At 40.4% G+C, this 15,138-nt stretch overlaps 2 protein-coding genes across 7 annotated transcripts in view; one reads left to right on the top strand and one right to left on the bottom strand.

Annotated features, from left to right (window-relative positions):
* Positions 1–12: 12 nt before the first annotated feature.
* hint1 (histidine triad nucleotide binding protein 1) lies at positions 13–4,452 on the top strand. Its single transcript, XM_088350847.1, has 3 exons — positions 13–181; positions 4,014–4,118; positions 4,204–4,452. The coding sequence occupies exons 1-3, from the start codon at positions 71–73 to the stop codon at positions 4,366–4,368; spliced, it is 381 nt and encodes a 126-aa protein (XP_088206973.1). The 5' UTR covers positions 13–70; the 3' UTR covers positions 4,369–4,452.
* Positions 4,453–4,968: 516 nt separating this feature from the next.
* Positions 4,969–15,138, bottom strand: part of cep170aa (centrosomal protein 170Aa) — a 48,800-nt gene continuing 38,630 nt past the window's right edge. For 2 of the 6 annotated variants that reach the window (XM_088350837.1, XM_088350841.1), the window contains 7 exons: positions 13,528–13,819; positions 12,165–12,396; positions 11,160–11,327; positions 11,007–11,095; positions 10,832–10,925; positions 10,701–10,752; positions 4,969–7,934 (listed from right to left, as the gene is read on the bottom strand). In XM_088350837.1, coding sequence (XP_088206963.1) covers positions 7,642–7,934; positions 10,701–10,752; positions 10,832–10,925; positions 11,007–11,095; positions 11,160–11,327; positions 12,165–12,396; positions 13,528–13,819 — 1,220 coding nt within the window. In that variant the 3' untranslated portion in view covers positions 4,969–7,641. Of the gene's footprint in view, positions 7,935–10,700; positions 10,753–10,831; positions 10,926–11,006; positions 11,096–11,159; positions 11,328–12,164; positions 12,397–13,527; positions 13,820–15,048; positions 15,094–15,138 lie in introns of all 6 variants that reach the window. The other 4 variants (XM_088350842.1, XM_088350839.1, XM_088350840.1 and 1 more) reach the window with 4 other exon arrangements.

The following is a 15,138-nucleotide window of genomic DNA, read 5'->3' as shown; positions in this document are numbered from 1 at the left end:
TAATCAGCCAATTGGCTGCCTTTTAGGTTCACAATTCACCGCCTCCGTCAGCCGGGGCTTCGGTGCCAACATGGCTGACGAAACAGCTAAAGCGCAGGTGGCTCAACCTGGCGGAGACACAATATTCGGAAAAATCATACGCAAAGAAATCCCTGCAAAGCTTATTTACGAGGATGATAAGGTAGGCTAAGATTAAGACTACTGCAATATTCCCCTCGCCTTGCTTTAATCGCAGTCTGCAGGGTTTAAGCTATCTTAGTGCTAGCATATTGTGCACCAAAACGTATCCACCATTTCCACAAGTTGACGATTACTGTATTGGATTTCATCGGTGGGAAATTGTTGTGCTACGTTAAGAAATTGCTACAATTTTCCATTTTAAATCTACTTTTCCCCCCTTTGGCCAGGCTGGAAATGCTCAAATGAAAACGTGGCAAAAAAGTCTGTCGCGTTGATTTAAAGGCAATGTTGCATATTGTTCCGTAATTTTTAGAGATTTATCAATAGTCGTTCCTTCGTGTTTGATTTGTACATGATTATAATTAAGTTTTACATTCTACCGTTTTCATATTTGGTCTGTAAACATTACATCACCAGTTCAATTAGATTTGTAGTATTGTTTTATTTTTTTATATTTACACAACTAGTTTTATTTTACCCGATTTGATCTTCTTCTTTTTATATAAAAGTGTTTCATACTTGTTTTTTTTAAATTTGTCTTTCATATAAAAATGTAATTTGTGTTATAAATTTAAACATTCTTCCAATCATTTAATGTTGACTAAATCCCAGAGACACAACAAAACAAGTGTCACAAAGCACAAGGAAAAATGCAAACTACATAGGATCAAAGTGATTCAAATTTGTAGAAAATATGAAGATGTTTGGTAATTGGCAGCACGGTGACGCAGTGGTTATCACGTCGGCGGCAGAGTTCCGAGGTCGTGGAATCAGGCCTTCCTGTGTGGAGTTCGCATGTTCTCCCCGTGCTTGCGTGGGTTTCCTCCGGGCACTCCGTTTTCCTCCCACATTCCAAAAATATGCATGCCAGGTTAATTGGCCGTCCAAATTCTCCCTAGGTGTGAATGAGCGAGTGAGTTGTCTGTCTCTGTGTGCCCTGCGACTGGCTGGGTTCAGAGTGTCTCCTGCCCACAGCCCGAATATGGCTGGGATGGGCTCCAGAACCCCCGCGTCCCTACTGAGGATAAATGGTGCAGATAATGGATGGATGGATGGATGAATGGATGTTTGGTAATTGCATATTGGTCTTACTGGCAACTTGGTAGTGAATAAAGATTTTTTTTTAAAAAGGGGAAAAAAAGATAAATTGTTTTCTGTTAGTTAAAATCTCATCTTTCTGGTTCAATCTTTGAAAATTATTTCTTGTTGGTTCAGCACAATTATGGATTTCTAAATGCACCATAGTAATTCCGAGTACAGCAAGACCTTATTTTACATGGGGGTTTGTATTTTTATTTATTAAATACTCCCTATTATTCATTAAAACCAAAGAAAAAGTATTTACAGGTTCAAGTGTTTAACAAATAAACGTACTGTACTATATAAAGTTTTCTAAATTTCTATACTGTCAAATTATAATTCAATAATTAATATTGCTGATAAATTGCACTTGATCCAGGAAACTCACTTTTCTATTTTAGATATTCTTTGCCATTATGTGGTCCATCCATCCATTATCTGCACCGCTTATACTCAGTAGGGTCACAAGGGTGCTAGAGCCCATCCCAGCTATCTTCAGGCATTGGGCAGGGAACACCCTCACCTGGTTGCCATGGCACACAGAGACAGACACCGAAACAGACAACACATTTGCTCATTCACACCTAGGGACAATTTGGACCGGTCAATTAACCTGACATGCATGTTTTTGGAATGTGGGAGGAAACCCACACAAGCACGGGGAGAACATGCACACTCCACACAGGAGGTTCAATCTCATGACCTCAGAACTGTGCCGCGCACGCGCTAACCACTGCGCCGCCGTGCTGCCCCTTTCATGTGGTCATTATTGGAAAATAAATGTTAATGTGAAAAGAAGATTGCAAACAACATAAAACTACTAGACTTTATGAAGGTCTTTCATTTCTTATATTTTTAGTTGTTTTACAAATAATTTCTGTTCTTTCAAATTATAATTCTAAAATAATCGTAGCCGTTGCTAGGCATTTGGGTGCCCTAAGCACAAATGCACACTTGTTTTGGTATTAAAGGCGGTCGCGTGTGACTCTCATCTAATAGGCCAGTCCGCCAGAGCGGTCTTATCCAATTGGCCATTGAGTCATATGAGCTGACAAAAAATACAGACGCTGCCTGATTTACGAACGAGTTAGGTTCCGGACGATCCTCCTTAGATTGAATTTGTTCGCAAGTTGCTTCAGTGCTATATTTTGTATGGAATTTATGTTTAAGGTTTATACAATCTAATTATGTTAAAGGCTTGTATAAGTAACCTGTATTGTGTTGTACTAAAACAATGAACATTTTATAAAATAATATGCTCTATAAAGACAAATAAAGTTGAGTTTAACTTACTTCTGGAAGATGCGCTATAAGAGGTCCTCCTCCGTGGTAAAACGTGGCTGGAAAAAAAGCATTCCGACCATTTTCTCAACTGCATCAAGCTTTCTAATTCCAATTTCGTTTTAAAAGAAACGGCACGCCTCTTCTTTACGCTTCACACCAACCATATTGAATGGATGCACGATATATTAAACAATAAAAAGTCAAAAGTTCTTGGTGAAGGATTTTACACATTTGACTATAAAAGATTTTATACGATTGAATACAAGTTACATTTATTGAGTGCAATGAAGATTTTCACAGAGTAGGCTATAGTTTAATGACAGGTCACATTCCAAATGCAGAATATTTTGACTAGGGAATTTTGATAACAGGACTCTGACAGAGGACGGCAGCCGATGTTTTGAGAACAAGGCCCTGATGACGTAGAAACGCTCGGTGTTGTTTAGAGTTTTCCAGACATCGCGACGCCCAGGGGGGGGGGGGGCTTCCTTGGCACGCCCATGGGGCGAGTCGAGACGCCATCTTGCGGGGCGACGTGAGCCGAGAGGAAAAAAGCTAGAGAACTTCAGAGAAGGCTACACAGAGATTTGATCGACACTAATTGGACTAATTCGGCCATTTCGATGGAGTACACTTAGTCAAATTGCTAATGAAATTAAATCTGCCCCTGTGTGAAAATGTCGGCTATTTTTGTTCATCTTTTCCATCAAGAAACGAGCGCGCATTGTTGGGTGAATGTAGGTTGTGTTTGGTTTTGGAGTCAGATAACTAATTTGAACAACATAGTAAACGATACATTTTAATATTTAATTCCCAACATTAGCGAGACAGGAGATAGGCCGGGGCACAAAGCAGATTCACCCCTTTTCTCTGGAAATTTGGTATATGCTGCTTTTGTATTGTTTAAACATTAGCGGATATTATTAACACTCTTAACACTTTACACTTTTTTTTCACGACCCTGATTTATTTTGGTGCCCTCCTGGGCACTTGATGCCCATATGTGCGTTTGCAGGGCTACGGCCCTGACCTTACCGCTATTTTGCATTAGTAAGTGGTGTACATTTTTAGGACTTTTTTTTTTTTTTTTTTACTCCAGATGACGTTTTGTCGCCATCATGTAGACGTTATTGGAAAAAATTCTGTAATAATGCTTTTACATGAGTAGCAGCCTAACTTTGTAAGTGATCGAAAGCATCCTCCTCTGCCTTTTGGTGTTTTTGTCAATCCTGAGTGTTTTGTTGATAAGATGGCTTTTGTAGAAACGGGAAATAGAAAAAGATTTGCACACATGTAATACAAGTTTGTCAAGCCGTTTAAAGTACATGTAAGACATTATTGACAGGCAGGCAGAAAAGAGGCGGGGTGACGGTTTAGCCAAATAGAATGCAGAACACAATGCATGATAAAAATTGTTTGAGGGAAACCATGATATAGCAAGGGAGTACCGTATACCTTTTGCGTTTCAGTGTGTGGCCTTCCCTGATATTTCCCCCCAAGCGCCTACTCACATCCTGGTGGTCCCCAAGAAGCCAATCATCCAGCTCTCCAAAGCAGAGGACGATGACGCTGCAGTAAGGATGCTTTTCATATGGAGGACGTCGAAATACACTTTTGTGTTGTGTCATGACCCAAACGCCACTTCTCCCCTCTCGGCAGCTTTTAGGCCACTTGCTTATCGTGGCCAAAAAGTGCGCGGCACAGGCGGGCCTGACCAAAGGATTCAGGATCGTCATCAACGACGGGCCAGATGGGGGCCAGTCGGTCTACCACATCCACATCCACGTCCTCGGAGGCCGCGGCATGGCCTGGCCGCCTGGTTGAGATGATTTGTATTTGATTCCTGTGGATAGTCAATCAATGTGGTTGTGAAAAGGTGCCAATTAAATGTGATCCACTGGCAGCAAATGTTTTCTTTTATTTAGAATACGTACCGCTTGGTTCCAAGACGGGGGTTCGGGAACCTTTTTGACCCCGATAGCAAAATATTTAGATATTTTTTTTTAGAGAGAGCTGTACCATATATTTGAAGATCAGCAAAACCCCCAAATCTGCTCTCCAAACGCTACATTTTCAGTCCATTTAGTTTCTCTTTGTGATGTGAAATGCAAGAACCTGTGTCCTAGATCAACAATCATACCACTTTTAACTTGTCTCTCTCTCCCACAGTTACCTAAGCTCATTGAGGCTCATTTTGACCTTCATTATTTTTCCTCAAAGATGGTTTTAAAACAAGGGGCCAGCAGTTATTTTTTAGGAATGTCACAAAAAACTGCAAACAAAAAGTTTGTTTTTACCTTAAGCGCATTGGGCGTGTTTGAGAGAGAGGGGAGTGGACTGTGTGCATGGCTCGGCCACCCCTAAGCAATCGTTAAAATTGCTTGAGAAAACAATTAGTATGTCCACAAATGAAGACAACATTCATTAGAAGAGTGGCTCTTGTTTTATTGACAATCAAATTGCAGTTTAGACAAAACGTCCACAAAATATTAAAATAAATAAAACTTGGCATTTAAAAAAAAAAATCTCTTTACAATAACTGACCGGAAAACAAAGAAACTAAAACAAACCTAGTGGTACCGAATATTTCAAATGTTCTCTTCATTTAAAAAGTTAACGGACAAATGAAAATGAAACCGTGGGAGACAAATGTATAAAATAAAAAAAAGTGCAACTTTTTTCCAAAGAGGTGTTTTCCCCCTTCAATTCAGAAAATCCTAGAAGAAAACACATTGGATAAGTGGTTAAGACCTTCGATGGGACAAACTGCTGCAGGTTGCTTATCCCGCTGCTTAAACACAACAATGTACATTTCTACACAAATCCACCAAATCGGAGGGAAAAGGACGGAGCCAGCGGTGCTGAATAGCAGCTTATTAAAGCTCAATTTGACACGAACAAATCGAAAATGGCTACAAAGAAAAATCAGTATCCAATATTACAAAACAGCAAGTTAATACTTTTCTCGAAAATTGAAATAGAAAAAGTAATGGCGAGTGACTGGACACTTGGAGTGTTGCTACAAGCTTCCTGGCACAGCATCCAACTCAAAATAAGGCAGCAATGACAAAATGGTTATTAACAACAAGCTCAACTGTGTGTTAGGTAGTCAACTTTGGTAAGTGGTTGTTTTGTTTTTCTACACTAAATCGACTCCACACGAACAATCGTGTACATGTACACGAGGCTCGGTTCTTCGCATGCTACTAATCTAGAAGTCTAACAATTGGGCAAGGAAAGGTCTTGAGGCAAAAAAACAAACTCCTAATGGCGGATGGCTGAATTGCATATAAAACTGCACAGGTAGACTTGAAATAATGTGACCGTTTCTTGCTAAAGTGTCGGGTTTTTATGTGACATTAAGGCTGCAGCTCTTTTGAAGACTCAAGTGCAAAACCAAAGTGTTGAAATCTGCATTGGATTGTTGGCAGGATTTATATTGAAGGCAGGACCTTTCCGATGATCAAGGAAGGCTCCACGCACACGGGTGATGACCGTAAAGGACGCTCGTGTTCATTTGTAGGTGTGTTTTAAAGTTCCTCCTATTTTAAGTTAACAATGAAAAATAAAAAAATAAAAAACTTTTCTAACACTAGGCTCAGATCAGAAATATTGACTGGAGAGATGTTGGCTCTTTGAGTCAAAGTGTATTTGCCACGAAAGGAAAAATAGTTTAACGGTTACTTAAATTGTAAATATTTGAATACGTTGGTGTGAGCTATTACATCAGCACATACTATTTATCATGTTAAAGCATTCTGTTTGCATATGTTAAGGCTTAGACAATTATACCTCGGTACAGGGGTGGACAAAGTTTGTGGGTCATATTGGGGATGAAAAATGGCAAAGAGATTATTGAGTTTATATAGATTTCTTAATATCTGCCAAATCGCTCAAACACAATACCTCAGCAATATGTGAGAGAAGCCAATAGTGTAGGCCTTTTAAATTTCTTATCTTGTCCTATTCAAAAGAAAGGTTTTTCTCCATTTTTAAGCAAAAATGTTTTCTTCATTAATATTCCATCCATTATCTGCACTGCTTATCCTCAGTAAGGTCGCGGGGGTGCTGGAGCCCATCCCAGCCATCTCCGGGCAGTGGGCAGCGGACACCCTGAACTGGTTGCGAGCCATTCGCAGGGCACACAGGGACAGACAATACGCTCGCTCATTCACACCTAGGGACAATTTGAACCGGCCAATTAACCTGACATGCATGTTTTTTTGGAATGCCCGGAGGAAACCCACGCAACCACGGGAACAACATGCAAACACCGCACAGGAAGGTTGGTAGCTGGATTTGAACCCATGACCTCAGAACTGTGCTGCACACGCGCTAACCACCGCGCCGCCGTGCTGTGTTAAAATTACATTTATGCAAATTGTAAAAAAAAAAGACTAGAATAGCAGCAATAACATTCATTTATAAATAAAAAAATCATGCAGACATATAGGTAGGTATTTAATCAAATTGGTGTTGAAACACTCTAAATTATTGCAAGGCCAAACATGAAATTGCTGTTTCTAGCACAAAATGTATCAATATTCTTTGAAAAGATCAATAAAAAATAGCAGGTAAAGTAAAGGGTTGCCAGCTATTTGAATGTTGGGGACAAGATCGGCAGAAAATCAACAGATTTGTATTTGTGGTACTTTTTTAAAAACAGTTTTGTACATATCATCTTCTTAGCATTTGGCGTTAAGAATTAAGACAGGGGATTAGTTCGCTGACCTCGTATCTTACATGCTTTTATTTAGTTTACTAAACCAGCTGTTACGATTTTTTTATTAAATTACAATTATATCTCTAATATATTGTTTTTTTTCTTTTATCTCGGTTTTGCTTCTAAGTCGCATGGCTCAGGGTTACAGGCAATATTTGAATGAAGAAACGTGTCTCGATTGTTTTTCCAAATTACCAAAAATTGAATATGACAAACAAATCGGCAAATTAAATCAATTCTGCATCCCTCTTTTTCAATTCAATATTTTTTCATCTGAGCCCGAGTTTTGGATAAAAGATTATAACCAATCAGTCTTTTTTTTATTTTTCATTGTAAACCGTAAAATGAAAAGGAAATGTTTTGGAGGTTTTGTCTCACTTCTGCACAAGGGCCTCTTTGCCGTTGGGTCGCATGCGGCTGAAAGGGGCCCCGCCGACCGACGACAGATTGAGCGCCACGGCCCCGTCGGATCCTGGGAGTCTGGTGGTCTCGCCGGATCCCGGGAAGATCTCGGGCAGCAGGTCTTTGGACTTGAGCTGCTCAGTCAGGGGGCCAAGGGAGCTAGGGGAGGGAGGGGTTGTGGCTTTGAGGCCGGCAGCTTTTGTTGGCGAGTTGGGGCTGGCGGCCGTGTCCAGCGACCCCTCTGGGTCCAGCATCAGATTGATAACTGAGAAACACACACGCAAAAATGCAGACAATTACATTGAGTTTTCCCAAATGTATTACTTCTAGGCCAAACACTTTTAATGTTGCACACAATTTTATAATAAAGAAGCTTCTCAACAAACAAGCCTCTAGTTCCGAGAGATATATATGTCTTGCCTAACACGAGAGAAAATCCAGTTTTCCAGACGGCCGAGTGCTCGAGACTGCTCACCACCAGCATCATCTCGTCCAAGTTAGCAAGTGCATTTTCCGCCACAGAACTGATCCCGCGCGCATGTGTTGTTCTTTTATCGTAAATATCAACTAGTAAAGTGCTTCTTGGTTCAAAAATAATTTGCTATGTTTGAGTGTAATTTGTAACAAAAGCATCAAAGCTACACTATGAATCTCCCTCAACCTTTCCAGAGGCCAAAAACTTTGGGGAAAAAACGTCAGACATTGAATTAATTCAAAATGAATAAGCACTTTATTTTACTTCGTTATTTCACATGTTGCACAAGCACAAACATAGAGAAAAGTTCCACAGAACAATTTGTTAAGATCTTTCATATATATATATATATATATATATATATATATATATATGTATACGTTGGAATTCAGATTGATTTACACCTCAGTATTTTATTGCAGGGCAGCCCGGTGGTGCAGTGGTTAGCGCATGTGCGGCACAGTTCATGTCTTGGGAACCTCCTGCGTGGGTTCAAATCCAGCTCCGGATTACCTGTGCGGAGTTAGTATGTTCTCCCCGTGCTTGAGTGGGTTTCCTCCGGGCACTCCGGTTTCCTCCCACACTCCAAAAACATGCATTTCAGGTGAATTGGCCGGTCCAAATTGTCCCTAGGTGTGAATGAGCGAGTGAGTTGTCTGTCCCCGTGTGCCCTGCGATTGGCTGGCAACCAGTTCAGGGTGTCCCCTGCCCACTGCCCGATGATTGCTGGGATGGGCTCCAGCACCACCGCGACCCTACTGAGGATAAACGGTGTAGCTAATGAGATGAGATTTTATTGCATGTTATACATGTTCTGTCCACATGAGGGCATAATTGAGGAAATGATTCATCTTGAACCCCCTACGTGTGTGTGTGTGTGTGAAGCATTTCCCTGCAGGGTTTAACTGCTTTATGAGGCTTCATTTAGCGATTACTAATACCAACAGTCACACGTGCCCCATCACTCCTCAACCACCAAGTAAACACTGTTGGCAACTGCTGATTTCCTCCATGTTAAGTGCTCATGATAAACACGCATTTTAATTTGGGGATCGTGTGATGCGTGGTGGTGAGGCGGGGCAAGAGCTTTGAAAAGACATGTTTCGACGGAGCACGACGCCCAGGGCAACCGCTGACCGTTCCTGACCAAACAGCGCCGGCGAAAACCCCTTTCCTTCTGAGTCCGAGTGACAGACGGGCAGCAGTGGACAAGTCACAGGAAGAAAACCAGCCGGGATGACAGAGCCGGACGTGACGAGCAGAGATTGGGGCCACACAGCTTCATCTCTCCCTTTATTTAATTTATTACTCATTTTTTATTTTTATTCATATGTGTGTGTTTTGTGATCAGGAAGATGTGTTTTATAAAACTATTTATAGAATAGAATAGAATAGAATATACCTTTATTGTCATTGTTACAAAATGGGTTAACATATTGTGACAACGAAATTGGGCATGACACTCCAGTTTTACACATTAGGGTTAATTTGGGTGATTGTGCGAGGACTGGAACTCAATATTTGTTTTTCAGTTATTTCTTCAAGATAAACTTGTTTGAGATACGGGAAATACTAGATACAAGCTCGATCCGGGAATGAATTATTGTCAAATGTAAAGGTGCCAATGTATTCCTTGATATTTACACTTAGATGTGATTATTTTTCCTATATTTAGATATTTGCAGTTTGGCATAAATGTCCATCAGTTTTCACATTTTACTATTTCTAGTAGGATTTTATATTTTGTTGTTCTATTGATATTAGTTATGCTAATAATTTAAATATTTATTATTCTGCCCCCTACTCTCAAAAATAACATTTTATTTGTATTGTGTCTACATTCTTTTTATTTTATTTCTATATTTAAATGTAAACATTTTTGCTAATTTTAAGTTTTTGGTCAGTTTCAAATTTGTTTTATTCTAACAGCAACTTAAATACATTTTAAAAAACAACACAACTTAAAAATCTATCAATCAAAGAGACACGGTGTAATATTTAACCACTAGTTATTGCTGTATTGAGTAGTGCAACTGAAAACGAGTGCGACACAGCACACTTAAAATTACAAACTACGGAGATTCAAAGTGACCAACCCACAACAATTTTCTTCTGATTTTTTGCCTAACCTTTTCACAAGCCTTTTGTTTTTTGGGGGGACCCGTAGCAGCAAGACAGTTCCCTTTAGGTGAGGCTCATGTTGTGTAAAATAGATCCTTTTTTTTTTAACCTACAAGTATTTTGAAACATCCACGTTCAATGATATATCATGTATTTTAGCATACTTAATCAAGATTGTTTTATCAATGAATACATTTTTTAACCATTAAGAGGTGCTTAATAACACACACTGTACTGTCCCTTTAACATAATATGCTTCCATTAAAATTTGCAATGGATTTCACATTTGTTAACACAAAAGTACCATGGATTTTTTTTTAAATGCTCTCCTGTGTTTTATCACGTTATGACCAACAAGAACATCAAACAAAAGCATTACTTGAAGGTAAGACATATCCACTAGAACAAAACCCAAGAAGTCCAAGTCGTTTGTACCTTCGAGTTGCTTCTCGACTCTTCTAAGCTCAAGTAGCACGGCGGAGATCTCCTGCAAAAACGAGCAATCCTCAGCCTTCCGGGGTCGTGCATTTGCCAAATGGTAAAAATCGTTGCAGAAGCTTAAGTACCTTGTTAGACGACTTCAAGAGTGGCGCATCGCTTTCCGATTTCATCTTCCTTTCAATGTCCTCCCAATTCCTGTCCTGATCCTTTAACAGTACCCTGGATCAAGACAGGAACATCATTAGCACATTGTATCTAATCATCTTAACGAATTGTACTACTAAACTAAAGTATGGTAACCTGATTTTTCCTGCTGTTTTATCAGTCGACTGTCTGATTTTGGTGGACAGCTGAGAGACCGAATGGATGAGAAGACTGTCCAGAACCGCCTCAAAGAATGAAGAACGCGTCAACAATCATCAACAGCTTCATGATACCGTTTTTTCTCCTTACCTCCTCTCGGTTCCATGTGCGTCTTCTGAGTGCCCGGGGCTCGTGGCCGTCGGGTGCTCGAGGACGGACTTCCACCGGCCTGCCGTTGATTTCTGGTGCCTTGGTGCCATCGATTATGGGAGGGACCTTGCGGAATTTCAGGCTCTCGTCAAAAACCCGATCCACCAGCTGAGGTGAGAAGAATTTGAAAAAAGGGAAACGATTAGAGAAAATACTAAACCTGAAAACATGAATTGAATCGTCTTTATTTTAATTGATAAGAACATAGTGAACATTGTTGGCAACGAGATTAGACATGGCACTCCAGGATAAACACATACTTAAGACTTAAAAGAGAAGAACAAGTTAAAAGAATGTCAAGAAAAATAGTCGACCATATTTACAAGGTATTGCTTGGGGACTTCCCTGAGTTGTAATCATAGTGCAATAAAAAGCATTTCAATTACAGTTAGCAGCAACAAAAATTCCCAAATAAGTTGCAAGAAGTAAATTTATCACAGTTTTGCGCGCTTGAGTGCTGATGGCCCAGGGAAAGAATCTATCTCTGAGCTTTTAAGTCTTTGGTTTCAAGGGAGCTGTCGTGAATACGGGAGGGCAAAAGGTAAAAGAAGTGGTGGTAGGGGTGATAAATGTCCTTAAGGTGACAAATGTAAAAAATGTGACCAAATAAAAGAAATAAAAACAAACCAAAACTTTTGAAAAAAAGTAAATACATTAATTAATTCGATTCTCGTTGCATCCAATGTTTTGCAATTGTGGTCAGAAAAACGTTTTGACTGATCAATCATTGCACAAATACAGTGATATACTTAAGTAAAACCTTGTGTATAACGCGCACCCAAACTAAAAATGCGCGTCATACATGAATAGATACCGTAAATGAGGTGTGATGATCATTCTTTTCCAATTAAGTGACAACTGGTGGATCAAATGTTCAGTGAAAACATGAGAAAATGTGAGATGATGGATAAAGCACAGAACAAGTTAGAAGATCAAAGAATGCACCTGTCTCATGCTCTCCTGCAAGTCGGGCCGAACGGGCCTCGCCGGGCCTACCTCGTCGCGGTTGTCAACGGCCGAGCCCGGAGTGGTTGCGGCCGTGCTGGCGGCCGTGCTTGGCGCCGTGTCCGAAGAGCTGACCGAGTCGATCTTGCCGGCCACGTCGTGGATCTCGCGTGCTAGGGTGGCTAAGTCCTTGGCCAGGTCTTGGCTGATCCTGCGCACACATGGGAACAACCTGTTAACCATCAGACAAGGTGATTTAGAACATGGTCAGAAACATGCAGCCTACACTATCCAGTCGAGCTGAACTACTTATTGAATTCAAATTGACTAGGCCAGAAGTCCCCAACCACCGGGTCATTTAGTACTATACCGCACAGAAAGGAAAAAGGTTCCACAATATTTGCCTGTACCGCTATGTTAAGACTGAAGGGGTTTGAGGGGGTGCATTTGAATTGAAATAAGTTTGCACGGGCGGTGCAATTGTCACGTTGGAAACAAGAATTACTGCCTGGTGAAGATACAGCAAAGGATGAAACAAACCAGACTGCTGCGCTTAGGGACAATCCACGTGGAGATTTATGCTATACACCTGAAAAATGTTAGATAAGATCCTTTTTTAAAAATACATGCCGGACAAAAGTGGACATCAAAAGGTGACGCAAAAAGAATTGTGGTCTTGAGTTGCGCCCTGTTGGATCAAAGTGATACTACATACGTGTCCCCTCAACGTCAGAATGAAATTCAAGACACTCTTGTCTGCATTGAATTGCTAAGTGGCACATAAATTGCACGACACAGAGGATCAGGAATGAAATTTGTTGCAAAGGCTTTTAAAAATATTTTTTTATTGATTTTATCGATTCGTTGTTGCAGCCCTAGTTACTTGCCACACGAATAGACATGACGTTTTGCGTTAAGTTGCTTTTAGAACTTCAGCTTCAGAGTTCAACTTCAGATTACGGCTTTTCTGAGTGGAGTTTGCATGTTCCACTCGTGCGCCCGGGAACTCCGGTTTCCTTCCACATTCGAAAAACATGGCTGGGATGGACTCAAACACCTTCGTGATCCTCATGAGGATAAGCAGTTCAGAAAATTAATATAAGTGTTTTTGGTGCAATGTTGAAAAGACAAATGTTTCACATGATTGCACAGTGGATTTATGCTTACTATTATTGTCAATTTTGCACATATTAATTTTCTAATTACAATTATTATTTTTGAAATAATACAAACATATTTAATGCGCCCTTAGGACGGGCCATAAACGTTGTCGGACATTAAACTGGTCTGTGGAAAAGAAGAATTTGGGGACCCCTGGAGTAGGCAAAATGGTTCAGCCCTGCTTAGACAAATAGATCAGTACCTGGCTATCTCCTCGCTGTGCGCTGTCCAATCTCGAATGTACTCGTCCTGTTCCTTCATGCGGTGTTTCAGAACTGCTGCCCCCACTACTGGCAGTGCTGTGGAGCCTGATCCAGATCCAGAGCCCGGTGTGGGAGCAGGGCTGGGGCGGGAGCTGCGGGTTTGCACCATATGATGCGGCCGCGAGTGGGGCCGCCCTCCATGCTTTGAGAAGTTGCGGCTGGAGCCAAACTCTTCCTCCGAGGTTGATGCGTACTCGGGCGGCAAGCGTCGCCATCGGTTGCTGCTGGACACTAAAAAGATAGAAACATGACAGTAATTACTCTTTGCAATTTATGGTTTGATTTTCTTTTCCCATTTTTTAGCTGTGAGTTTGTTATACTTATGCAACTAGGATCCTATTAAAAAAAATCTGTTATACATTAGTTTTGTTTTGAAAATATCAAACAGGAACCACTCTGTTAAGCAAAATATTGTTAAATATTGTAAAAATAACAGCAAACTGTAAAGAAAAAAATAACCTGCATTAAAGGGATACTGTGTAACATTTAACCACTATATGTTACTGAAACTGTGTAGTGCGACCAAAACGAGTGCTACAAAGCACAAGGAAGATTACAAACTACGGAGACTCAAAATTAAAAACGTCATTTATCATCTCATCTTTTTGCCTAGCCTAACACAAGGTTTTTGTTTTTTTAAGGTGCTCTTAGCACCAATGTGGTGAACAATCATGTCAGCCTCCTATAGATGAACCTTATGTTATGTAAATCAATGCATCCATTATCTGCACCGCTTATCCACAGTAGGGTCAATGGGTGCTGGAGCCCATCCCAGACATCTTCAGACAGTGGACACCCTGAACTGGTTGCTAGCCAGTCGCAGGGTGTTATGTAAAATAAATGGTAATCTCTTAACCTATGAGTATTAAAAAACATGAATTTATGGTAGTTCATGTATTCGTGCTTATCATTCAAACAATTTTTTTTTGACGATTGAAGATTTTTTACGAGGATCCGGTAAATATTACACAATGTCTCTTTAATGAACTGCCTGTAGAATGAAAAGAGAACACTCTGTGGTAAATTAACAAATTAACTAATCAACAAAGCTCTATAAGGGGAAGCAATATTGCAAAACTGGTGGTTGCAAGAGTGCAAGTAAGGTATTCGGCCCTTCATCTCAGTCTAAAGTAATGCAGGTAAGATGTTTCAATGCAACACAATGCAAGACCTGGGCCAGCATCTCCACACTCCATCGGGTACACATAAAAATGTATTGTGGTGGTATAGTTTGTTGGATCCCTTAACCACTAGGATCGTAGGAGCACCATTTCCTGTGTTGTGTCATACAAATGACAAAAACATTCATAATTCTGCACCTATTAAGGTGGCAAATCATTGTGAATTATTTCTAAACATTTCCATTGCTTACAGAAACTGTTTGTGTATGTGACCCAGATCTGAACATTGATGTTAACACACACACTACACAAGAAAATGCTCCAGTCCCAGTACAGTACCAACAAGTTCTTCATCTGTGTCAGCAGCACCAGGATGAGAGCACTCTGAACGAAAGCAGCGCAAAAATTGTCACAACACAATAAGAGTGA

The sequence above is a fragment of the Urocampus carinirostris genome, chromosome 13, assembly GCF_059441175.1.
Source record: "Urocampus carinirostris isolate Australia breed hairy pipefish chromosome 13, RoL_Ucar_1.0, whole genome shotgun sequence".
NCBI lineage: Eukaryota > Metazoa > Chordata > Actinopteri > Syngnathiformes > Syngnathidae > Urocampus > Urocampus carinirostris.
The sequence above is the reverse complement of the archived record's forward strand: the minus strand, read 5'-3'. Positions and strand labels throughout refer to the sequence as shown.